Raw genomic sequence first — 25,405 nt, 5'->3', positions numbered from 1 at the left:
TCAAACAATTTGTCGACCAGCTCATCTTGAGAATAGAAAATTTCATGTCTCGCCAGTTCCAGCTTTAAATGCCCAAACCTCTCAATCATTTTACAAACTGATTCATTCTTTAAACAACCAAATAAATCAAATTCTTTTCTTAGCAGTTTCTTTTTGTTTTTCACTATTTCTGCACTTCCCAAACATTTATCTTTCAACTTTTTTCCAGAGATCTGTTGAATTCTTGTATTCGATCAAAGAAATTATATCTTCTCGAACAGACTGAAACAATAGTGTGATGCATTTTTGCTCAGCAACAAACGATTCTATTTCTTCAGTTGATGTCAAGCTTTCACCCTTCTTGCCTCCATCAGCATATCCATTCTTTAGACTCTTCCAGCTGGGATAAGCAAAAGCCTTCAACCATTCTTCAAACTTCTTTGCCCACCGACTGTACTCTTCAATAGCCATCAACTTCGGGGGTTTGTTATATGTTCCGAAAGCACTATCCACACCCAATACATCTGATAAACTTTTCTTCGTACTTGGCGTGTTCTCATTGGTATTATTTGAAGAAGTATCATCTCCAGAGTTTCCAGCAAAAGCATACATATCACTGAACGGGTTCATGAATAGATCATCTATCTTGCACGTACCTGAAAAATCAGCAAACACTTAGAAAATTTTCGAAATTTTGAAAAACAGCTAATTCGAGCGGAATCAGCTTTCGAGCGAAATAAGCCTTTCAAGCGGAATAAGCTTTTGAAATGGAACCACTTAATTTCGCTTGAGTTTTCAAGCGAAATCCCAATCTCAAGCGGAATTAGACAACAAGTTCAAGCGGAATCTGATTCAAATGAAATTAGACTGAAACTTTCAAGCGGGATCTAACTTTTCAAGCGGAATCTTTAATTTCGCTTGTAATGGCCTCTGATTTTCAAGCGGAATTATCGTTTTCAAGCGGAATACTCGAACACCCTTTCAAGCGGAATCAGGTTTTAGGACCTTTTTCACCATTTTTAATCCGTATTTTAATCTGATTCTTTGTAGGGTTTATTAATACTATGTTTTACACTACATATGTGAAAATCAGGCCATTTCAACCGTTAGAACTTGTTCAAATCAGAAAAGTATGAGAAGAAGTGAGTAGAAATGAGAAAATCTGGTAGAATCAAGCTGAATTGGTATGAACTCCTCGTCCTGAGCTCTGATACCACCTGTTGGACCATGTCGTGACCCTAAACAGTCAGTAAAGGCAGTTCATCTTCATTTACTAAGGCGGAATCAAAGTAAACAAAGTCAAAACAACTTGTTTCCTCTTAATCTCCTTTCTATTACTGAAATCAAAGCTTTTTACAATGTTTTCTGATAGAATTTTGACAGCACCTCTGCTCTGATTTTGCTCCAAAGTTACAAATGAATCACAGCCTACACCTATATATAGTGCTTCTGATTCCGCTCGAAATGGTTCAAGCGGAACCATCTGATTTCGCTCTAGATGACCCAAGCGGAATCACCAAATTGATTTCGAGCGGAATCATCTAAGACATACTCGAGCGGAATCACATGAATATCTGATTTCGCTTGAAATGACACACCAGTCATTTCAAGCGGAATTACATTCTAAAACCCACTTTTCATGTTTTCCGACTCCAAACACCTATCTAGACCTAAGACTCGATTAAGACGTAGTAAACAGACATTCAGTGCACCAACAAATATTTAGCTGGGAGCAAAAACATAAATTTATTTTTATGTGGGGGCAAAAACATATTTTTAAACTGATGGCAAAATCGTAATTTTAAAGTGGGGTAAAAGTGTAAATTTGTTGGACCAATAGGGGAGTGCCAGGCAGCTGCCTGGCACTATTAGCTTCGCCGCCCATTTCAGCCAATAATTGGCCACCACTATTACCGCCCAGCTTCTTTTTGTATTTATGTGTCGGCCGCGTTGCGGGGCGCTAAACCAAGTATTTCTTAGTTTAATAACATGTACGCATTTATATCGGTTAGTTATACATGCTACTTATAACACGATATAAAAAAAGATGCATCGAGTTAACCAAATAAAGAAAAACACTATGATAGTTTTGATAAAATAAATTGAGTAAACCAAGTAAAAAAAAACACTACCATAGTTTTGCCCAAAAAAACTATGGTAACATTGCAATTTTTACCTTGTGTAAAATTGTAATTTTAAAATGGAGGTAAAATAATATTTTGAACTGAGGGCAAAACCATTTCTTTTAATTTGAATCAGGGGCAAAATCGTACTATTTTTATTGACGGCAAAATCGTAATTTTTAGCTGGGGGCAAAAGAATTTTTTTATTTTGAACTGGTTGCGAAATTGTAATTTTAAACTGGGAACCAAATTGTAATTTTGCAGGATAGTAGTGGTGGGCGAAAGTATATTTTTTTTAACTAAGGCAAAAGCGTAAATTTAAGCTGGGGGCAAAGCATAAATATAATTTCTAATCGGGGGCAAGATCGTAATTTTAAACAGGGGATAAAATCGTAATTTGGCAGGGAACAAGATCATTATTTTAAGCAGGGTATAAAATCGTAATTTGACAGAATCTATAAATAACTATTTTATGCCCAAAAAAAGAAAGGTAGAAAGTTGGCCGCCACTTTTAGCCAACCAACAATAAAAATTATTCCCGCCGACAATGCAAACTTATGTTTGTATGTGTTGTAAATTGCAACAGTGGTGGCTGAGATTAACATTTGTTAATCCAGCAATTTGATGTATAAAAATCGCTTTTGTTGGACGTTTATTTATTAAATCAAGATGTGGACGTTTTCTTATCAAAACATTGTTATAGAGGCACATCAATTTAGTAACCTGAACAAATGACACAAAATAGATGTATGTCAGCATCCATAGTGTTACAAAGTGTTGTATAAATCAAAATTCGACTCGTAACGCAGAGGATGCGGTTGCACTTGAATAAATCGAATGACATGACAAAATAAATGTTATTGAACTGGTATTACAAAACATGAAATACAAAAATTTCATAGCAAGTTTAGATCCAGTTTGGACCTTCCCATGTCTTAGTATCATGTAGTATACAAAAATGAAAACATGGGCACTATTCGAGGACACATACGGGTATTAATTGAACGTTCATTCTAATCTTTGTATTATAAGCCAATACGGCATATCGGGTTGCTCTTAATGAGACTGAGGTCCACCTGCAAAAAAAAAAAGCCCAACCAAATTATGTTTTGTATATTTATGGATTTTGTTTTTGTGATTTAGAACAGATTAATGTTGGTGGTTTAAAGCAATTGTGTATAGGTGTGTATACCTTGTGCCCAAAGAGATCTCTAATGTTATCGATGCCATAAAGTATCATAGTTGGCCTGATGTAAGCACAAAAATATATTAGTATGGGAGTATTGGTTCCTAAAATATATTCAAAAAATGCCATAAATTAACAGGTCTAATAAATATTCAAAAACATAAAAAAAAGAGTTAATTACACAAATGGGTCCTGTGGTTTATACATAATTTCGCCTTTGGGTACTAACTTATTTTTTTAACAAGTTTAGGTTCTATGGTTTCAATTTTGTAACACATTTGGGTACTAACACCAAAATTAGTTACTTAATGACTAAAATACCCTTGCATTTTTTTAAGTTTATCAATGTAACACATTTGGGTACTAACACCTAATTTTATTTAAGTTTAAATCAATTCTACAAAATCTATTTATTTTTTTATTTTCATTATTTTTTATATCTCTTAATTAACATAAACTCTATTTATTTTTTTTATTTGTATATTTTTATTAAATCTTTTATTTAACATAAAATCTACTTGTTACACCAGTATTTTTTTAAATAGATTTTTTTAAATAAAATCTACTAGCTATATACTTTTATGTAAATTAAATTTTCGTTTTCAATTTTGGATTGAAATGATTGATAATAATAAATATCTTTCATGTAAAAAAATTTAAGCCTTTTTTTAACTCGTTTTTTTGTTCATTTACATTTTACTAACTTAGAAAGATATTTAATTTACATAAGACTATATAGCTAGGTATTTTAGATAAAACTAAAAAAAAATTAAGCCTTTTTTTAACTTGTTTTTTTTTTTTGTAAAATAGATATTTAATTTACATAAAACTATATAGCTAGTAGATTTTACTGGTGCAACTAGTAGGTTTTATGTAAATTAAATATCTTTCTAAAATAGTAAAATGTAAATGAACAAAAAACAAGTTAAAAATGGCTTAATCTTTTTTACATGAAAGATATTTTGTTATTATTATTATTATTATTATTATTATTATTATTATCAATCATATATATCCAAAATTCAAAACGAGTAAGGTTTACATTATTTAAAACTAGTAAGAAATTTAATTTACATAAAACTATAAAGCTAGTAGATTTTATTTAAAAAAATCTATTTAAAAAAAATACTGGTGTAACAAGTAGATTTTATGTTCAATAAGAAATTTAATAAAAATATGAAAATAAAAAAATAAATAGACTTTATATTAATTAAAAGATATAATAAAAAGATAAAACAAAAAAAAAAATAGATTTTATAAAATTGATTTAAACTTAAATAAAATTAGGTGTTAATTAGTACCCAAATGTGTTACATTGATAAACTTAAAAAAAATGCAAGGGTATTTTAGTCATTAATTAACTAAGTTTGGTGTTAGTACCCAAAGGTGTTACAAAATTGAAACCATAGAACCTAAATCTGTTAAAATAAAAAGTTAGTACCCAAAGGCGAAATTAGGTATTAACCACAGGACCCATTTGTGTAATTAATTCTAAAAAAAAAAGAGTAAATTACACTTTTCGTCCTTTATAATATTCAAAAACATAAGTAAATTACACTTTTCATCCTTTATGTTTGTATCGGGTTGCAATGGATGCCCTTTAACTTAAATAATTACAGTTACAGTCCTTTTATTCATAAGACCCATTACACCGTGTCCTTTAACACTAACCGGATTAATTTCAAATGTAATTTTATATCATGTGCACCTCATATGAGGGCATTTATGTCTTTTTTGCACCCCCTCATTCATCACATCCACTCTCTGTCTTTCTCTCTCCCTCACACCACCACCATCCCCGCCCACCAGCGACCACCAACCCCCCCCCCTTCTCTCTCTCTCTCAAAAATCACTCTTTCTTTCTCTAAAACTTTTGGTGACCCATCACTGCCATAGGCACCGCCGCCCTATGCACCACCACCGCCATACCATCAACCTCCATTCACAAGGTATTCACTACCATTATTAAACTTGTTGATGTTTGTTAATTCTGATGCCTAGATGACTATTTGACAATTATGATGGGTCGGTCAACTATATTTACTTTCTATAAGATCTAAGTAGAAAACTACTTGTTTGTTTTATTTGCAGTAATCAGTTAGTTTGGATGGTTAGCTTTAGTTTATGAATGCATAAGCTACTGTGAAATTTATTCGTCTAACCGGGCTTACGTCACCTGCTCGTCACAAGGTTTTGTTACTGAAATCAACATCCAGAGTGTCGAATTAGCGATTCCGTTTCTGTCAAACCTTTAGGCACTTAAATCCCTTGATACATTCATCATTTCTGGTGCGAATTTTACTAGAAAGATACCGGATGAGATTGGGGAAATTAGTACCGGATGAGATTGGGGAAATTAGTGCACTCCATCTGTGCGACGTAAGTTCCAACAGTCTTGAAGGGGGTATTCCGGTATCAATTGGTAAGCTTTTGAACCTACAAGAGCTAGTACTAAGCTCTAATCAACTTAATGGAATGATTCCATCACATATTGGTAATTGTTCAAGGTTGAAAAATCTTGTTTTGTTTGATAATTTTTTAACTGGATGTGTTCTAGTTGAGCTGGGGAATTTGCAAATGTTGGAGGTTATTAAGGCTGGTGGGAATAAAGATTTGTTTGTAAAGATCCCTTTTGAGTTGGGTAACTGTAATACGGTGGCTGGTGCTTGACGGATAAACGTTTAGTTTTGCTGCTTGTCGCTGGAATACGGTGGCCGGGCAATGGTGGTGGTCGTGGTAGGTTGCAGGTGGTGGATTCAGTTTTTGTTTTTAGTTAAACTATTTTTAATTAAATTCGTAAAACGACAAAACTACCCTTGTGTATAGGACTTAAGTGAAAATTTTAACTAGGTTAGCGCTAAAGGACGTGTGGTGTAATGGGTTTTACGAATAAAGGATTGTGACTGCAATTATTGAAGTTAAAGGGCATCCATTGCAATCCGATACAAACATAAAGGACGAAAAGTGTAATTCACCCAAGAACGTATTTGTGTGCAAGCATATCAGCATTAAAGCATGCTTGATAAAAACCGTAACATTATCAGATTAAAGATGAACATATTTACCGTTCAAGAGAAAGGCCCCAAGCAATAACTGTAACGTCCTCAGGAAGTCCCATAGGAAGTAACATTTCAGGTCGGAACATTCCGGAATTTCCTACTTCAACCCATTTCTTAAGGCCTTCATGATATCTGTCAAATCAGATAACACTTATGTTATGCCCACACGCTCAAAACGGTTAAGTTAACAAAATAAAAACCGACCCGAATATTTCCATGCTTGGTTCAGTGTACGGATTGTAAGCAGGCTTGAAACGCAATTTAGACATTCCTGGAACAAATGATAGCATGAGAAAATATTATACTTTGGGGGTTAGGATCAAATACAAAGGATAAAATAAATAAGAAGGGTAAGAAGGTTTCTAGTCCATTGATCTTAGATTTGGAGGGTTGAGATTAGTTGTAGGGAAAAGAAGATAATAGAAGGGCATAAAGGGAATCCTATATTTATATATTTATGGATTTTTTCTCTCCGCATGCAAGGCACATGTCAATTCCCCCATCAATTTAAAACGTCCATAAATTTTTCATACGACATTTTTTTTTAAAATTTCACCACAATAACGAGCGTTTTTTTATCTTTAATATGAGTACCATATTATCATATAAAAATAAAATAAAAAAATTCATTTTTGCTGGGTTTTTTCGCGTTGTGTTAAAGGTTCAGTTCATTGTGTCTTTTAACTGGGTTTTGGTCATTACGTTTTAGTAGAGTTTCTATACATTATGTTATTATCAAAACCTATAACATAATGTTAATTTGGGTTCTATCCATTGCGTTTTTATAAGAACATATAACACAATGTATGACACAATGAAGATAGTGTTATATCTTGGTTTTCTATAAATTGTGTTATTAGTTCAGGTCATTGTGCTTAATATGTTTTCTGTTGTGTTTTAATAATTTGTTCAATTTTTTTATTATCTTGTTCATTGTGTTTTAGTTTGTTGTGTATTGTGTTTTTAGTTTGTTTTCTATTGTGTTTTCACTGCTCTACATTGTGTCTTTTATCTATTGTCATCAATTGTGTTTTTATTTAGTCTGATATTTATTGTGTTATATGTTATCGCCATTGTGTTATACGTTATGGTCATTGTGTTTCAGTATGTTGTCCATTGTGTCTTTATCTGTTTGTCATTGATTGTGTTTTTGAGCTACTTTACATTGTGTTTTACATCATGTCCATTGTGTAATATGTAACTGGGTTTTTGATTTTTTCTTTTTTTTAAATATAACAATATGGTACTCATATTAAAGATAAAAAACGCTCGATTTTATGGTATAATTTTTTTTAAAAACAAATGATGTATAAAAAAGTTACAGATGTTTAAAAATTGGGGGGTAAATAGCATGTGACTTGCATGTTCATATTTTCTTTCCTCTTGTAGACAAAATTACCCTTTCCATTTAATTCCTCCTAGGACACTTGTCACTCTCTGGTGGCTTCTTACCCTTCTTATTTTTAAATCTTTTGCATTATAACTCAACCCTATAATTTGGATATGATTTCTGAAACCAAGGGTGTAGATTTTGTTTGTATGAGTTATAGCAAATTGCGATAGGGTCCCTTAACACAAAGAAGATCAATGTATAATACCCAAACGGGAGAAGAAGTCATGCAGTACGCCTTGCAGGTCCCCAAGACTTAGTCCACGATCACATATTAGACCTGAAACCATAAGTGGTAAACATTAAAACAAGACAAATAAATAAAGTGATGCCACTTAGAATACTTTATTATGTAGATGATGTTGCAAGTGTACAAATATCAAAATACAATCAACCCTTAAGGTTTATTAACACTTATAAATGTGTTTTACCATATTATCTAAAAAGTGGAAGAAATAAAGAGTAGATGTTTTGACAAATGGATCTTTCTTGAAAGTCACTATTACAAAAGCCAATTCAGAAGAATTCCTACTGAAATGTTAACTTCGATTGAATCTGTCGTAATCCAAAATCTAAGCAGTCGATAGCGGTTATCGGCTCTTCCAAAATAGCGGTCAAGAATAGCGGGACCACTATTATCGACGCCTAGGGCTGTAATCGGGCCGAGTCGAGCCAAGCCAGGTTGGGCTCGAGCTTGACCTTAAACAAGCCAGCTCAGCTCGTTTATTTAATCTAGCTAAAAGTCAAGCTCGAGCTCAGCTCGTTTAAAGTTGGAGCTGGCTCGTTTTTTTAAATTATTTTTACAGAGGATAACATAAAAAACGAAAGAAATAAAAATTACACGCATATCTAGATGTATTACTTTTATTTTTCTAATATTTCAAAGACCAAAAGACATTAAAAGTATTATATGTATAAAATTTGTTTATTTTCTTATATTTTTATATGTTATTGATTAGAGTAAATTACATTTTTGGCCCCTGTGGTTATATCACTTTTACTATATTAGCCCAAAATAAGAATTTTTAACAGATCTGCCCCCATGATCTCTATAACTAACCATTTTGGCCCCCAAGTCTAACCAAACCCCAACTCTGGTTAATTAATTGGCACATGACTTGCACATGATGTCTAAAAATGTAATTTCTCCTCCCCTTTTATGACTATAAATAAAACCCTAGATTTTTTTTTTCACTTCATCTTCTTCCTTAATTCATATTCTTCGTGATTTCTTTCATGATGTCTATAAAATTAAGACCATCATCATTGTTTTACTCCCTCACACCATCACCATACCTTTTCGCGTAACCTGCACATCGCCGGAGTTGGAGGTCTTGCCGGAGAACTCGAAGTCGCCGAAGTTGGAGGTCTCGCCGGAACTGGAATTTCATGACGGAGTTTCGTTCCTCTTCATTTTTGGTATACGATTCTTATCCCATTTGTTACTCGTGTTCTGTTGATATGTATTCTAACATTTTCATCATTCCAAATAATTGAATATATGAGTTTGTACTAACAGACATGTTCGATCGGTTTTTTTATAATAAAGAAGACAGCAGCCACTAAACCAACCCTATCCTTTATTTTCTTTTGGTTTTGGATAACAGTTTTGTAAATATATAATATAGTGAAAATAGGCATGGAGAAGCCACAAAGCGTAAATATATAGTGTAAATATATCACGAAGAAGATGAATTAAGGAAGAAGATGAAGTGAAAAAAAATAAACTAGGGTTTTATTTATAAAGTCATAAAAGGGGGAGGGAAAATTACATTTTTATACATCATGTGCCAATTAATTAACCAGAGTTGGGGTTTGATTAGACTTAAGGGCCAAAATGGTTAGTTATAGAGACCATAGGGGCAGATCTGTTAAAAATTCTTATTTTGGGCTAATATAGTAAAAGTAATATAACCACGGGGGCCAAAAACGTAATTTACTCTATTGATTAATTGAAACTTAAAATATTAACACTTCAACACCTTCCCGCATATTTTTTTTTTTTTGTATTTTAATACATTTAAAATATTTTTTTGTATTTTAATACATTTAAAATTAATCTATATAAAATAAAATAACTCGAGCTAGCTCGCGTTCTCACGAGCCAAGCCAGGCCTAGCTTGAGCTTTTTTCGAGCCGAGCTTTTTTCAAGCTTTTTTCGAGCGAGCTCAAGTGAGTCGTGAGCTGCGAGCTTTTTGAACACCCATATCGGCGCCATTGACCGCTGTTGACCGTTATTTTGGATGCCTTGGTTGATGTGGACTCGGAGCAAGATTTCATGGCTTATGATTAGATCATGTTACAAATATTGGCACTTTTGATACTACTATTACTATATATGTTTTACGTTTTGTATATGTATATATATTACTTCTGCATGATATAAAATTACCGATAACCTATACCATTTTGGACCACCATAACTACATAGTCTAAGATAAGGCAACATTTTATAGTTAAATTTTTTATTAAGCAATTTCTGGAAGATTGTAGAAATAGAAACTTTTCTAAAAGTATAAACTTGCCGAAAACAGATGATGGAAAGTTTCTTATTTATTTGTTATTTATTGAAAATAACAAACGTGCACTCTTTACAAAACTATTAATTTCAATCGGAGGTCAATTTTAAAAAGTGAAAACTTCAGGTTTTTTTTCCTTTTAGTGCGAGTAGAAGACATTTCATTGTATACCAAAACGCACAGAGACAAAAGATACCTTCTATTTGGTGAAACTCTGCAAGATGGGTCCGGTCAACAGCCTCGTTTCTGAAAACCCGATCAATACTATAGTACCTTTTTGCTTCAAAAGGTTTCTGCAAATTTTAAAAGTTTAGCAGTTGCAAGATTTATATGCAGCCAAATATTTCATATAGATATATAAAGCATATTTTCCCTCTTCCAAAACACTTCTAATTACACTTCATTTCTTTATAATAAATTTGTCACACAAAGCAAAGCTTGGTTAAAATAAATAAAAAAAAAAGTTAAGAAAATAACGAAAAATAAAACCTTTGCAAGGGCATACAGCATCCTCGAGGACACCGCAGTTGTATGGGTTCTCAATAAGTTTTTATTTGCTTCCTCTCTTTTCCAATCATATCCATACCTGAAAAATAAACGTTGCTACACATTTTAGAAAAAAAAATCTTATAAAAAGTGTAAATGAATACATATACAAGCTTCATATAATGGCATATACCCTCTTGACCCATGACCTCCAGACTCGTGAATCTGCTTCACTCTCTCAACATAATCTTCCGGAAGCGTCTTTGTAGTAGACGGTTCTACAGATTTCCATGCCACGTCACACGTTAAGAGTAAATTCAGAAGCGAACATGCAAGACCCAAAACTCAAGTCTAAACGTACCTCGTAAAAAGAATGTATCATGTGAATCACGGGCAGGGTGTTGTTGCGGTTGGAAAAGTGCATCAAAATTCCAGAAACTGTATTTATTATAATATGTTTTTTAGCAATAAGTTTGCATATAATTGAGCTGCATAAATAAAGAACAGTAGCTACCTGCTTTCAACGTAATTATTTGTAGGCATTTCCTCGAATCTGTAATCAAACAAATGGGTATTAATATTATAAAAGCTATTATCCAGTAATATGATGCCGGTACAAAAAGGTTATTGTTGAAATTACCCCATTTGAAGAAAAATCATCTGAATTTGTCGCCTTACCTGCAATGAGCTAATATTTTAAGATATGAAACTATTTTTATGAAAATTTACTTCATCTGTGAAAACTTTTAAATGACTAATATACATCAATTACATAATTATGTCTTTGGGTGTCAAGTCAAATTATAAATGTCTACCTCAACAACTAGACAAAATGAAATCTATAAATTTGCCAAGAATTAAGGCGTGAAGGAAGTGTCCAACTAATTCGCAATGTGTTAGCAGCAACTAAAGATTTTTGTTTCATAATGGGAGAAGGTTAACACGCGTTGCTGCGGGACACCAACGTGGTTAAGTACTTAAAAAGAATGGTATGAACTATGAAGTAGAGTAGATTAGATTATGGAAATCGAAACGTATGAAGTTGTTGCGGGTCGTTGTAAGAATATTAACAAAGTAATTTCACAGAAGAAAACATAAGAAAAGGTAAAAGTCGAAACTTTAGAAACTTGAGAAGTTGAGAGGTGAGTTCTGACACTTTACAAACTTGAGAGGCTAAAAGTGAGTGGTAGCAAAGGCCAATTGTACAAAGTTGAGGGGTTAAAGTCATAAGTTTAGAAAGTTGATAACTTGATGAGTGAGTTATCACATTTTACAATTATGAGGAGCTAGAAATGTACAGTGGAAAAAAGTTGCAGGGTTATAAGTGTGCGGTGGAAAAAATCAGTTTATATACCACAGGGGGTACAGTTGAAACTTTACAAACTTGAGGATGTCAAAGTGACATTTTACAAAGTTGGGATTAGTTTTGGCATTATGTGAAAGTCTAGGGGTTAAACTTGGATGCCACCGACATTACAATTTAAGATTATATAAATTTTGGTTTTAAGGGGTCCAAGCAGATTAAATTATGCAAACTCAATCAACCTTGACAAAAAAAAAAGGGTGTGGCTAAATGCACCTCCATTTTTACTGTTTATACCTTCCTTTCCAAAAATATCATTTTTATAATTTTTTAAATTCCACCCTTTACCTTTTATATATTATTGTTTTGTTCAATTGTTTACGGTTTCTCACATCATATATACATATAGCAACGCTGAACCAAATGATAAATAGACAAAATGGAGCAAAAGTTCTTCCTCGAGGATTGTAGCACACAAAAATGTTCTTATTTGGTTTAATTATGTTTAAACAATTAATATTATAAATATATATTTAAATTGTAAATCAACGTGGTTCTTGGTGGTGAGTTTAATCACGTTGCATTCCAGCTTCTTAAATGGCAAGGGGTTGCTACATCTACTACGGTAGTGCAGGTGCAACAGGAAGGAATTAATCATCTTAATATTAGTAATGTTATTGAAAATATAAAAAATAGTATTATATCATAAAGTAAAAACGACATAGAGGAGGTCCGTTTAGCAACACCTCTCTCTTAATCTCCTTTTTTTAATAAGTGCAGGTTCTTCTATTCAATAGAAGCGTTATGTATTCACATATAGGGTCAAGTTATTCTACAAAGTCTTCTAATTGTAAGAAGTGTAAGAAGGATTTATAGAGTGACAAGTGTCTAATAACCTAAAACTAAACCCCCCCCCCCACCACCACCAAAAACCTAAACACCCACCCCCACCCCCACCCCACCACCACCCAAAAACCTAACCCCCCCCCCAACCAAAAAACCTAAACCCCCCCACCCCCCACCCCCCGGCAAAAAAAAAAACAAAAAAAAAACTATACCTCACAAAAAAACCCCCAAAAAACCTAAACCCCCCCACCCCACCCCCCAAAAACCTAACCCCCCCCCACCCCACCCCACCCCCCCCCAAAAAAAACCTAAACCCCCACCCCCCACCCCCTCGGCAAAAAAAAAAAAAATTTTTTTTTTTTTTAGGGTGGGTGATGTGTGTGTGTGTGTGGGGGGGGGGGGTTAGGTTTTTGGTGGTGGTGGATGTTTAAGGTTTTTTTTTTTGTAGTGGGTTTTTTTGTGTAGTGGGTTTTTTAGGTTATTGGACACTTGTCACTCTATAAATCCTTCTTACACTTCTTACAATTAGGATCCTTTGTATTTGATCCTAATCCTTCACATATATATCTAAATATTCAAAATATACAAGTAGATAAACCCCTAGAAAAAAATATGGATATTTCCTAATACAAATTTTCAAAAAATAGAAAATACAAGGGTTGATTGTATTTATTTACAAGCTTCAGGGGGGGGGGGGGGGGGTGCAATCAGTAAAATTTAAAAAAAATGGGAGTGCATTTAGCAACACCCAAAAAAAACTAATTAAAAAGGTCATTCAAAAAAGCTGATTTAACTAAAATCCATAGAAGGTAAGGAGGGACATCTAGTTGTAGCATCTACTTAATCATTCCAATAAAAATCAACAAAAAATCAAAGAATATCGAAAATAACGAATAGTATTCTTGCCTTGAGCAATGGATGGAGATAACCGCCTTCAACAGGAAAACCTTTTGCAAGAAAATTATACTCTTTAAACAGCAATTCCTTCCACTCACCACTTAAAAACAAAAAAGAAAATACAAGTATTAAAAGCCTTCAGCCTTCTTTATTTCCTCCAATGATAAAGCATCCTTTAATGTTTAATTTAACATTAAACAAGTGAAAATCAGGTTTAGGGCATTTTAATAATACCTTTGCAGATTTTCTCGGGTTAAATCTGTAGCAGGCTTCCTTCTTTTCGGGGCATAATTAGGACCTTTTTTTACAGAGTAACCTTTCCATATCCTGTAAAAGTGTATAGACTTAAAAAAACACACATAGAAGATTAAGATATAAGATGATATGTTAAAAACTATGTCAAATATATAAATCATAAGCAATTGCAGAACAATGTCAAAAAGAAATCTTACTGAGGAGAAATAAGTTTTCTTCGCTTCAGAGCATCAATATCCTCTTGGTTGAGGGCCTGAAATATATTATCTCAATGGTCAAACATATGAAAGAATACTATGTTGAGTCAAATATCTAGTTCATTTACGGATAAAAGAAATAAGTTGTCCACTCGCCCTCATACACACCTCAACATATATATATGTAGTTTTTAAAAAGAATTATCATTCCAGCCAACATAAAAGATATGTTTCAGATCAGGAAGATTTGTAATTCTAGCCAATAGATAATAATTAATATTTATATACTATTAATTTTAAACAATTGTGTGCATATTTGGTGGTAACTTGTGCTTAAATTGTTGTACCTTAACTAAATATAGGTTGTAAGTTGTGTTTAAGTGGTTGTACCTTAATCAAATAATAATGGTTTTATTATCTTACCAAATTCAATTTGTTTTGTATGCATGTATGGTTGTAAATTGTGCTTAAGTGGTTGTACCCTAATCAAATAATGTTTCATTATCTTATCATATTCAATCGGTTTGATCCATTCAAAGTTGTGTTGTTTTATTTGTAAATTATTATTATTTATAATAATCTAATTAATTTAGCCAAAATCTGTCCATGGCTTTATAGCCTAGTGGCATCTTGGTGATGGGATAAGGCTTTAAGACCAATAGGTCCTGGGTTCGATTCCCACAAGGGGGGTTTTCCCATGTTTATTGGGTTTCCTCCTGAATTGGTGTGGCATTATGCCTAGTGGAGATGGATATGATCGGGTGGTTCCTCTGGTGGCACGATGATACCCCAGTGGTCCGTCAGTGATCCAAATTTGCCGTTCAAAAAAAAAAATTTAGCCAAAATCTTGTATAAATATAATCTGCAACATATTGATGCAATGGTTGTTGTAATGTATGCATTATGGTTTGTATAGTGGTAATGATATATATTATATATAGATTACGATGAACCTGTCAAACGAGAAAAAATTGACGCGGGTTCATCGTAACGCGGGAGTGCTATATCAATTTAGTTATTTTATTCTATGTTTTACGTTTCGACGTTTCGCATTAACACCGCAACTTCAGTTTCGGTGGCCACTGACAGTAGTGTGGCATTAGTGCTTGCCCCCGCCGCAACGCGGGGGGTGTTTAATACTAGTTAATATTAATATTCTAATAAAAGGAAAAGAGTTAGGTAAAAATACACACACCTCTCCGTCATTTATCTTTATGAGCAGAGCCTTCACATTATCGTCAACACGTGCAACCTACATTGAGTCACAAGTAATCAAAGATCAAAGATTAGTAATAAATCAAACAAGACTTCACATGTATGGAAACTAATTACGCCTCATTTCGCCTCGAGACTTACGCCTTGTGAGGCGAAGGGAAAACGCCTCGAAACTCGATTCCGTTTTTTTAAACCTTGCTCGACCCTATATATATATAGGCAAGCGGGTCATATTGTTTAGTAAAGTAGTACACTACAACAATACTAGTACAGATACCCTATGAGCCGTAAATATAAACTATCATCATGCATATTCATAAACTAAACTCAATAAGGATGACATGAGTGAAGGAACTTAAAAACGTATGGGCTTAAACAAATTCAAGCTTTCAATATCAAGCAAATAAAATAAGTGAAGTACACAAATGGTCCCTTAGTTTTACCAAAACTTTGGATTTGGTCCCTAGAGTTTCAAAGTACATAGACGGTCCTTGTGGACTATGGTTTGCACTTTGTAACGTATTTAGTCCCCAGCCAACAAATCTAAAGGTTTTAGCACGTCCAAGTTAAGGACTAAAGGCGTTACAAAGTGCAAACCATAGAGAACCATCCATGTACTTTTGGAAAAAGCTGGAGACGAAATGCGTTACAAAGTGCAAACCACAGGGACCATCTGTGCACTTTTGAAAAGCTAAGGACCAATTTCAAAACTTTGGTAAACCACAGGAACCTGATTAAAAAAAGTAGCAGGTTCAAAAATATAAAATAAAAACACCCTTATCATTACTCAATCAACTTTACCTTTCTAGAAACCTGTGTCTTTCCCATCTCGACCCATTTATTTTTAGTCGCTTGCTGGCAACCTATTTTGAAAACAGAGTCTCCTAACTTTTTCTGCATCCAAAAAAATCAACTTCTTTAGTACATCTTCAAACTAACGAGCACCTATTCTGAGGCTGGTATCAGATGGTATTGAAATTCACATGTAATGTAACTACAATTAACGAATCAAGTATTCATAATCCATAATATACATAGGGGATTGTTTGTTTAACCTGCAGTTCTACTCGTGAGATACCCTCTGGTGGAATAGCCATTAGTAGTTGATATTCTGGAGATCCGCTAGCAGCATATGTTTTGCCTTCAGTAGTTAATTGCCATCTCTCTCTTTTTATATCCTATAGACAACGAATATTACAGTTTATATACAAGAAAATAAAGCACGATGCGAGAACTTCGATCAACACATTAATACATTGTATTCTTATCTCTTAATGCAGCACAACGAGTTCCAACTGTTGTGATCACTAACCAACGTGGTAAAGAGGATCGAGGAACTTTAATTAAGAAAACTCAAACATCGACAAATTCATAGTTCCTTTTCTATTACATTTTGTAACCATAGTAGGTTTCTTCCATGTGTAAGATTACGAACATCCATGCGTTATAAACCTATCTAATATTTCAGTAACTCTGAGCCAAATAGAATAAAATGTCACGATTTTATTAGTTTCATCTGTATACTTAAACAGGAGTATTTGCCTAAAACACACCATTACTCACATAAATATTTCACTAACACCCTTCTCCAACTATAATTATATCAGTTGACACTAATAATCTAAACTGGTTGGGAATTGGGATGATTAACATTTACTATAACGTAAGGATTAAGAACTTTATCCTACTATAGCGCAATAAGTCGTTGACTCGTTGTGTATAGATATCCGGTGTGGGTTCATAGCAACTTCTGTTTCCAAAACCCAACAAAATAAGATGCAGGGATATATTAAGATTTGTCTAATGCCTCTGAATGTATTATATATGGACAACCGCGTATGCGTATCACCTTATCTGACATAAGTACTTCTTTTCCAGAATCCACCAAGCACTTGACAATCTTAAATTGCAGTATTATCAAGCATAACAAAAAATAAATAATAAAAATGTACACTCTCTACATCCGTGCAGAATGTAAATGGAAACATGGTTTTAAAAAACGGTTGAGGCGTGCGCCTCAAGGCGAAACGCCAAAAAACGATTCTAAAGCGCGCCTCAGGGGGGTTTCTATTGTACGTGCTGCGCCTCAGAGGGGCTGAGGCGCTTAAAAGGCTGCGTCTCAGGGTTTCTGATATGTGTGTTTTTGATGAATTTGATGATGAATTTAGTTAATATTATTATTTTTATATTTACTTTTTAATTCCGCCTCAGGCTTACGCCTCGGTTAGCCTAACCGCTCGAAACTCGTTTCCGTTTTTTTTTTAAACAGAAAATTAGTTAAGTCACATATACAAAATTGACAAATTCAGTTACATAACAACCTTCATATCATCTACAAGAATAAATGAGATATAAAAAAGAGACCTGAGCAACAACGAATCCAAAGCCATTGAGGCTCTTAACAACATTGACAATCTCTTCATGATTGATTCCTTTCTCCACAGCAAACTCACCAGAATCCACTATCTCGTCGTTATGTTCCAGGAACCCTAATACTGCTTCTTCCGCCATCTCTTTCACTGCAAAAGTCAAATTATAATTTAAAAAACAACAAGAAGCAGTTGATACTGAATAATTTAGATTGAAAATGTGAAACTAAATAAGATTTTTAGTTCAGTTCGTTGATGAAGTTAATCAGTCAATGGTAAAAGTTGACTCGATTAGATAAAACGTTAGTGGATACTGATATTTAGTATAAGATGGAGGAGCTCACCGGAAGACGCGACGGCGGAAGACGACGTAGGCGGTGACGGCAGAAGATGCGTAGGGTTTTTGCAAGGAGGGACAGATGGTAACTTTACTACGGGTTTTTTTAGTGGAACTGTGGCGGGGACTCAATGTCTGCAAAACGCGTGTCAGCAGCAGATACCAAATCTATATCTATATATATAATAAACAAATAAGGTTTGGGACACATGTCCTCTCCTGGTGCAACCATTTATGTGTTTTGGCGGGAAAATGTGAGAAAAAGTGATATTTTCTACATGGATCTCGCACTGGATATCTATACCCGTGTTTTTGACCCGGGCATATAAGCAACTAAATAACCCTAATTTTCATAATCCAAGTCTCTTGCCACCACCATCTTCCATCTCTAATCGCCACCATCGCGTTTTTTGTCTGTCACCGCCACGTTTTACAAACCCTAGATATCAACACAGGTTCTTCTTCTTTCTTCGTTAATCGTTCTTCTAACACTTTGTTTTCATTTTGATTTTTAAGATTTCATAGATTTTAGATACCAATGTTTCTTCATTTATGTAGAAGTAACTTTCAAAATATTTGAAACTATTTTGACCTGATATTGCTTCGTATGTTGTAATTGAAACGAAATTGAGTGAAATAATCATAGAATAATAACATTTGGAAAAGATAATTCTGTGAAATCAAAGATCTTTAAGCCCACTTCCGTGTCTCTACCCTTCATCCTTTAACCAATGGGCGATTAGAAGCAAGATCAATTTAGAAGCAGCCCAGCCCTGGGGATGAAATTCAATAAAATTGAATTCTAGGTTTTGGTTAATTTGTAGTTGTGATTCGATATGCAGAAGCATCTGTGAGGTAATTTTCGTTTCATTATTTGTGGTTCTTGAATTGTAATTTGGTCAATTGTTTATTATTTTGGGTAGTTTTAATTTGTAGCCTGTGGTTCCTATTTCACTTTCAAAGCTAAATAAACCATTTATGCCTCTTTTTAGCCTTTTTATGTAGTTGGCAGGTTGTTATGCGTTTAGCTTCATATTTTTGGACGTGGGATTAAACAGTTAATTCTTTTGATACAGCCAACTGAAAAAACCAGTGTCTATTTTGCCGATTGTTTGCCGAATGATGATATCAATTGCTGCAGGTTTGTTTAGGATCATTAAAAGCAAACTTTAATCCATCAATTCTTCATCAATCTGATGTGTAAGTCAAGCAAACTGTGAAAAGGGAATGTGTAACGGCGACCCACCAGATCCGGGGATAGAGGGACGCTTATAGGTATCAGACGAGACGAGACGGTGATGATTCTTACCAAGAATCATATGGTGGTACAAGGTCAGTGTTTTTCTCTTAACACTAATGTGTCAAAACAAGGGGCTTGATGGCCGGTCATCATAGTGTTGAATTTGGGGATAGGGTTCTAATCATTTTTCTCTAAATTCATTTTGTTTTTTTTATTGAAATACATCTGAAATTGGAATCGATTACTTGCTATATTCTGTTGTCGAAGGTATTCTTGCTTAAGTTCATTCTCTAAACTATTTCTTATAATTAGAACACAAAAGGAGTAGAACTGATATATGCTTATGATCTATTTTAGGTGATGATGTTTTAGGTGATGAAAGTTCAGATGTCTTTGCAACAAACTCAAATGGACAGGTTCTATTTACTAATTAGTTTACTGTGGATGCGGTCATCAATTCGAAATCTAGCCAGGTCTGTAGAAATATCGTATCTCGTATCAGTTGTTAATTAAGTAAATGAAAATTGATAAGATTCGAAGGATTTATTGATGTTTTTAGGTTATTGTTGTTATGACAGGAGGATGTGTTTCAGTTGGTTGGTGTTTCCATGGTTAAGTGTGCAATGGTAGCTTACAACACTTCTATGGTGGCTTATGCACAGGTACTTTTTTCACTATTTGGTGACAAGGTTTGTTAAATTTAGCTTGAATCAATATTCAAGAGGATATAAATTTAGCTTGTGTTTGACTTGTCAACTGATTATTCATCAATAAACATACTTACTCTTAATTTGGTTTTGGTTTATCTTCATCTATGCAGATGGCTGACTCAATGGATATGGGTGGACATTTATACACACCAACCCTCTGTCGTATTATATCTTTCACCGGTCTGCACCTTTTGTCACTACACGGACAACCTTCCGAATCTCCCCTCGATAATGGCTTCTTCTATCACTTATATACACCTGATCACACGCACTCATTCCAAAGTTTCACTCACTGGTGTCCGTCATGACTGTTTACGTTGCCGTCGCACTCACCGCCGTCATCCTTCTCTTTTCGGCTACTCACTCCTCCATCGTCGGAGTGGAGTATGTTTCTCGTCTTCTTCAGGTTCAGGATCGAGAGAGAGCTCCGTCATCCGTACAACTTTCCGCTGCTAGAGCGGTGCTTGATCGCTTCATCCCTTCGCATTCATCCAGTTTCCAATTTAACATCATCACTAAGGTAAATTTCATTTTCGTTTATTGTTTATTTAAATAGGGCTTTGTAATTTTTTACTATACCTGCTGGATTATGATATTTGATTTCCCTTGCATCTTTTGACTTTTGTGGAAATTCAATTGACTGATGAAGTCAATCGGGTGTTTTTTGATTTTCCTTATAGCGTTCAGATAGTGAGAGAAAGTTGAGTAAAATAAATTTTTGGATGATAGTGAAGGAATTAAGGAAATGAAGGTTCATGAAGAAAATGAACATTGTAAAATTATTTTATTGATGATTCAAATAAGCTTAAACATGGACTATTTATACACAGACTGACTTTCCACGAGTATAGTATAGGTAGTGCTAACAAATGCTTACATAACCTCAGATAGTATACAAAGATAAGCTTAAGTAATTTCATTCAGCAGTTCTCTCTTCCAATTTAACCTATGTTCAGCTCTGTTTAAAAAAAAACTTGTCTTTTGGCAATTTTATGCCAAACAACAGTTCTCTCTTCATATGTAATTATAGATTTAAGCTATAATGATATGGAATGGAAATATTAGAAAACTTTGATGCTTGTTTGTTTTAAATAACATGATTTGAGGTGGATGATTCAGTCATGATTTTCTGATATTTTAGATGAATTGACATTTGTAAAGTTGTAGCAGAGTGTTTAGGTTATATATTAAGTTAATATAATATTTGTTTTTGGCTAATTGGTTTCTTTAGTGCCCTTTGAAATTGTCCTATTACCATATATATATGTATGAGCGTTTGGTGTAATGACTCATTGACTGCACATAGTAGTCATCAATTTTTTATTGTTATTGTTAATTTTTTTGTTAAAGGGCTGCGCTAAAATGATATATATATATATATAAACACGTGTACAGGTAAAGGTTCCTGTTATAGTGGCAGGCTGTAAGTTGGATTTAAGGGATGAACAACAAGCAGTTAGTTTGGAGTTGGTGATGTCTCCTATAATGCAACAGTTTAGGGAAATTGAAACCTGTATTGAATGTTCAGCATACAAACATATTCAGGTAATATATTTTTTTCCAGTTCTTAGCTTCTGTTTTCAGTATCAAGCTGTGTAATATATATAGACGACACATGTATTTATGTTACCAAAATAAACGATATTTCGAGAATCTGAGGTAAAATGTCTTTTCTTAATCAAGACATAAGCGTTATGTTTCGATTCCCTTTTATTAACTATGTCGGTGGGTCGTGTTGAAACTGGTGTGATGAAGCCTGGTATGGTTGCTACTTTTGGATCTTCTGGGTTGACCACTGAAGTCAAAGTCTGTTGAGATGCACCATGAAGCTCTACAAGAGGCTCTCTCCGGTGACAACACTAGGTTCATTGGGATTTGAAACGTGGTTATGCTGAATCCAACTCGAAGGATGACCCCATTAAGGGTGCAGCCAGCTTCACCTCATATGTCATCATCATGAACCGCCCTGACCAGATTGGAAATGGTTATGATCTGGTTTTGAATGCCACACATCTCACATTGCCGTCAGGTTTTCTAAGCTTTTGACCAAAGTCGACAGATGCTCCGGAAAAGATCTGGAGAAGAAGCCCAATTTTTTTTTAAGAATGGAGATGTGGGCGGGTATGGTTAGGATGCTTCTAACTTGGTCGATGTGAATTTATGTAATAGACACCCGGCTTCGCATGAATATGAATGTAATTACCGTCGCTATCTAGCTAATCAGCAGGGGTGTTCATCGGGTTTTTTCTTTGGGTTTCGGGTTTTTCGGGTCGGGTTGTTCGGGTTTTTCTCTGGGAAAAATTGACCCGATAACCAACCCATTTTAAAGTTCGGGTTAGTCGGGTTTGGGTTATTCGGGTTCGGGTTAGTTCAGGTCGGGTTATTTGGTTTTCGGGTTTAGATGTAAAATGAAAATAAATGTTTTTTTTTACAAAATATTATCAAAATTCATATTGTTACTTTAAAAATATCATCAAAGTTCAAAAGATTAGTTGACAATATACTATTATAATATTTAAAAGTCCTAAAACTTAGTGTTCCATTTATTAAAGAATCCAAAGCTAAACACTTTTATAAGGAAAAAAAACAGTAAATGTTCGGGTTTTATTTCGGGTTTCGTGTTTCAGGTTTTTCGGGTCGGGTTGTTCGGGTTTTTGGCCTTGAAAAAGTGACCCGATAACCGAACCATTTAAAGTTCGGGTTTCGCGGGTTCGGGTTTTTCGGGTATTCGCTAATTTGGGTTCGGGTGGCTTTGAATTCGGGTCGGGTTTCGGGTGGAGATTTGATTCGGATGAATCTGAAATGGTTGTAGATGTTTTCATACACCTAATGTTTTCATACATTTTTTGTTTTTCTTAGATAATTGCAAGTTTATTTTATGGACACACAACACTTTGATAATTTACGACACTTTGTTAATTTTTTTAGTTTGGCATATTAGTAATAAGTGCAAAGGCGGTTTCCTGGCGTGTAGGGTTTCGATTAGGAGTTACAAACTGAGCTTCACCGTCTAAATTCCTAAAGACAAGGTATGTGACTTGTGTTTTTCCGTGCTTTGAGGATTTTTAATGAACATCTGAGGGTTTTTGATCATATGGTTCTCATTTTTTCTGTGATATTGATGCGGGTTTTTAGTTTGATTTGTGGATTGGATATGATTTAGGAGTGTTAGCTGGTATATATACTTATGAATAGTATGTTACAGGTCAAAGATGAAGTCATAGGTTACAAGTAGTATAAACGAGGATACAGGTTTGATTTTCAAAGGATAAGACTACCAGCAGGTAACCATTGTAAAAATGTGTTAAAAAGAATTGTTAAAAAGATTCGGTGTGCATTGTGATTAAGCTGCAAAAATGACTTATTTGCAATAAAAGGCGACCTTGAATGTCTTTTAAGTTAATGTTGCTTGAACCGATATAATTGCAGTTATTTGTAGGCAACAAATTAATATTTTGTGAAACTAATTAGGCCTGTAATGGATTGAATATAAGATGACAAAGCATTTGAAGTCCTTTTGGTGAGAAAATTTTTCCATTTAGTATAGTTTATGTTTTGCTTCAATGTTTACCTCCATGATTTCCCACCCAAAAGCAACACTTCTTGATGTTGATTCAGTTTTTGGTGACATATTTAACTAGAGGATAACTTATTAATTCTTCTGTTTTCATTTTTCTGCCACGATGTTAATGACAATGAGAATCGACTCATAGACAAAAGTGACTGATATTTGTTAACAGTCACACGGATTAACCAAAAGTATGTATATGTTAGATGCGTATTAGGAAGGATACTATGTTATAAGACCCGAGCTCAAATTAATAGTAAGTTAAATTAATCATTCAAAAAAAATGATGATGATAACGCCTATAATCGAGACGTAAGCTAATTATCTAAGCTAAAGTCTACTAGATGCTTTAATACAACAAATTATGTAGTATAATAGACGATGATATTGGTTTCATGTAACAATTATAATAAGGTTAATCTACCACATATACGGATTATGATTTCATATGCTTTATTTGATTATTGAATAGGTTGAATGCAGGTTTATTTTATGTATCTTTTGGCCTTTTACTGGGTAGAAAAATGATACCTTTAGGTTATTAAACTTTTCTTTAACTTATGGTTATCATGTAGATTAAAGCGTTCACTCAAACCGATAAAGCTGCTATGCTTGATGAGATTCTGGATTATGTGTAACATTTACAGATGCAAATCAAGGTAATAGGTTGTCATTCAAGATTGATTTTATTACTGGTCTTCAATCATGAGATTATTTACATCATATTGTTGTAAACATTGGGATGTTTAAGATACAATAGTGATGCTTTAATCTTTCATCCTACTGTGTGTGTTCATTTCTTTTAAAACTTTTCTACTTTTTAGTTTGTAACTTCACTCTCACTTAGCAGGTTCGGAGGTTGATAAAGTCTGCAAAGCACTCGAGGTTGGTTGTCCCACTTGCTTGCTTCCTGGTAACGAGTTCTCATGCTTACCAAACAGAAGTTATTACTGTTTAAATGATGGTTTGTTTTTCAAGGACCCAAGCTGAGAAGGAATTCAAAGTGGAGGTTGAAGCAATTGGGCATGTGCACCACAATAATCTGGTGTGCTTATTGGGTTATCGTATCAAGGGAACTCATAGGTATTCCATTTCTCTTTGTTCAAACATACATAATAATGTATTTACAATGAACTACGCAATGTATGTTTATTTCATCATTCAAGATATAATTCTATAAGGGGCTTTTTTTATCTTTTATCTTTTTCTTTTTGTAAATTCAGGTTGTTGGTGTAGGAGTATGGCAACAATTGAAATTTAGAACAATGGCTCCATGGAGCTATGCGCCAACATGGATATCTTAAATGTAGTTTAGTTTAACGGGAAATTCTATGTGATGCGCCAACATGGATATATTTTACATGTGATGCTCATTTAACAGCTTAGTTTTATAATTTTGTGATTATGATAAAGTTTGAGTTCAAATATATTTATTTTACTTCAGATGATGAGGGGAAATATGTTTTTTAGTTAAAGCAATTGGTGTGATCCAAAAATTTTATGGGTGATAGGCCTCTTTGACTATTCATCCAACATGGCGTGTCTTCTTAGGTGTATGGGTTTTGAAAGTATTCTTATACAGAGATCTCATTATGAATTAAAAATGAATTAGTTTTACATGAAAACTTTGAATACATATGGAGGCAAAGTTAGGATACTTATGAAACCGAACTAAAAATTTACGATGGAGAAGGGAGAGGATACTTAGGTTTAAAGTGTTATTTAT

General features: G+C 34.0%; 1 protein-coding gene and 1 long non-coding RNA gene across 14 annotated transcripts; one reads left to right on the top strand and one right to left on the bottom strand.

Moving 5' to 3' along the window:
* Positions 1-2,894: 2,894 nt before the first annotated feature.
* On the bottom strand, positions 2,895-18,326 carry LOC110908720 (phenylalanine--tRNA ligase alpha subunit, cytoplasmic). The gene is made up of 19 exons (XM_022153698.2): positions 18,169-18,326; positions 17,820-17,974; positions 16,511-16,633; positions 16,257-16,349; positions 15,436-15,492; positions 14,241-14,296; positions 14,023-14,115; positions 13,798-13,888; positions 11,383-11,420; positions 11,257-11,295; positions 11,104-11,180; positions 10,936-11,020; positions 10,746-10,842; positions 10,453-10,549; positions 7,946-8,017; positions 6,552-6,618; positions 6,354-6,479; positions 3,295-3,349; positions 2,895-3,178 (listed from the first exon to the last, which is right to left on the bottom strand). Exons 2-19 carry the CDS (start codon positions 17,964-17,966, stop codon positions 3,128-3,130), a joined length of 1,464 nt encoding a protein of 487 aa, XP_022009390.1. The 5' UTR covers positions 17,967-17,974; positions 18,169-18,326; the 3' UTR covers positions 2,895-3,127.
* A 122-nt stretch (positions 18,327-18,448) lies between these two features.
* LOC110908721 lies at positions 18,449-25,127 on the top strand. 13 transcript variants are annotated; one of them, XR_004880986.1, is made up of 13 exons: positions 18,449-18,616; positions 19,303-19,493; positions 19,759-19,874; positions 19,980-20,063; positions 20,222-20,631; positions 21,507-21,656; positions 21,867-22,306; positions 23,040-23,140; positions 23,317-23,395; positions 24,255-24,338; positions 24,530-24,564; positions 24,658-24,762; positions 24,903-25,127. It is a non-coding gene; the product is annotated as an uncharacterized LOC110908721 (long non-coding RNA). The 13 variants fall into 13 exon arrangements; XR_004880987.1 differs by having other exon boundaries at positions 18,451-18,616; positions 23,086-23,140; XR_004880989.1 differs by lacking the exon at positions 23,317-23,395 and having other exon boundaries at positions 18,452-18,616; positions 23,086-23,140.
* The last annotated feature ends 278 nt before the right edge of the window (positions 25,128-25,405 follow it).

This window comes from Helianthus annuus, chromosome 15 (assembly GCF_002127325.2).
Source record: "Helianthus annuus cultivar XRQ/B chromosome 15, HanXRQr2.0-SUNRISE, whole genome shotgun sequence".
Classification (NCBI taxonomy): Eukaryota; Viridiplantae; Streptophyta; class Magnoliopsida; order Asterales; family Asteraceae; genus Helianthus; species Helianthus annuus.
Note: the sequence above shows the minus strand (reverse complement) of the source record. Positions and strands in the feature narration are given on the sequence as shown.

Bases quoted from the DNA above. Each gene is read 5' to 3' on its own strand.
- LOC110908720 (XM_022153698.2), bottom strand. From the start codon at position 17,966: ATGGCGGAAGAAGCAGTATTAGGGTTCCTGGAACATAACGACGAGATA. The intron at 14,116-14,240 runs GTAAGATTTCTT...ACACTTTTACAG, and splicing joins AGAAAACTTATTTCTCCTCA to GATATGGAAAGGTTACTCTG. The intron at 11,296-11,382 runs GTAATTTCAACA...GTTTGATTACAG, and splicing joins ATGATTTTTCTTCAAATGGG to ATTCGAGGAAATGCCTACAA.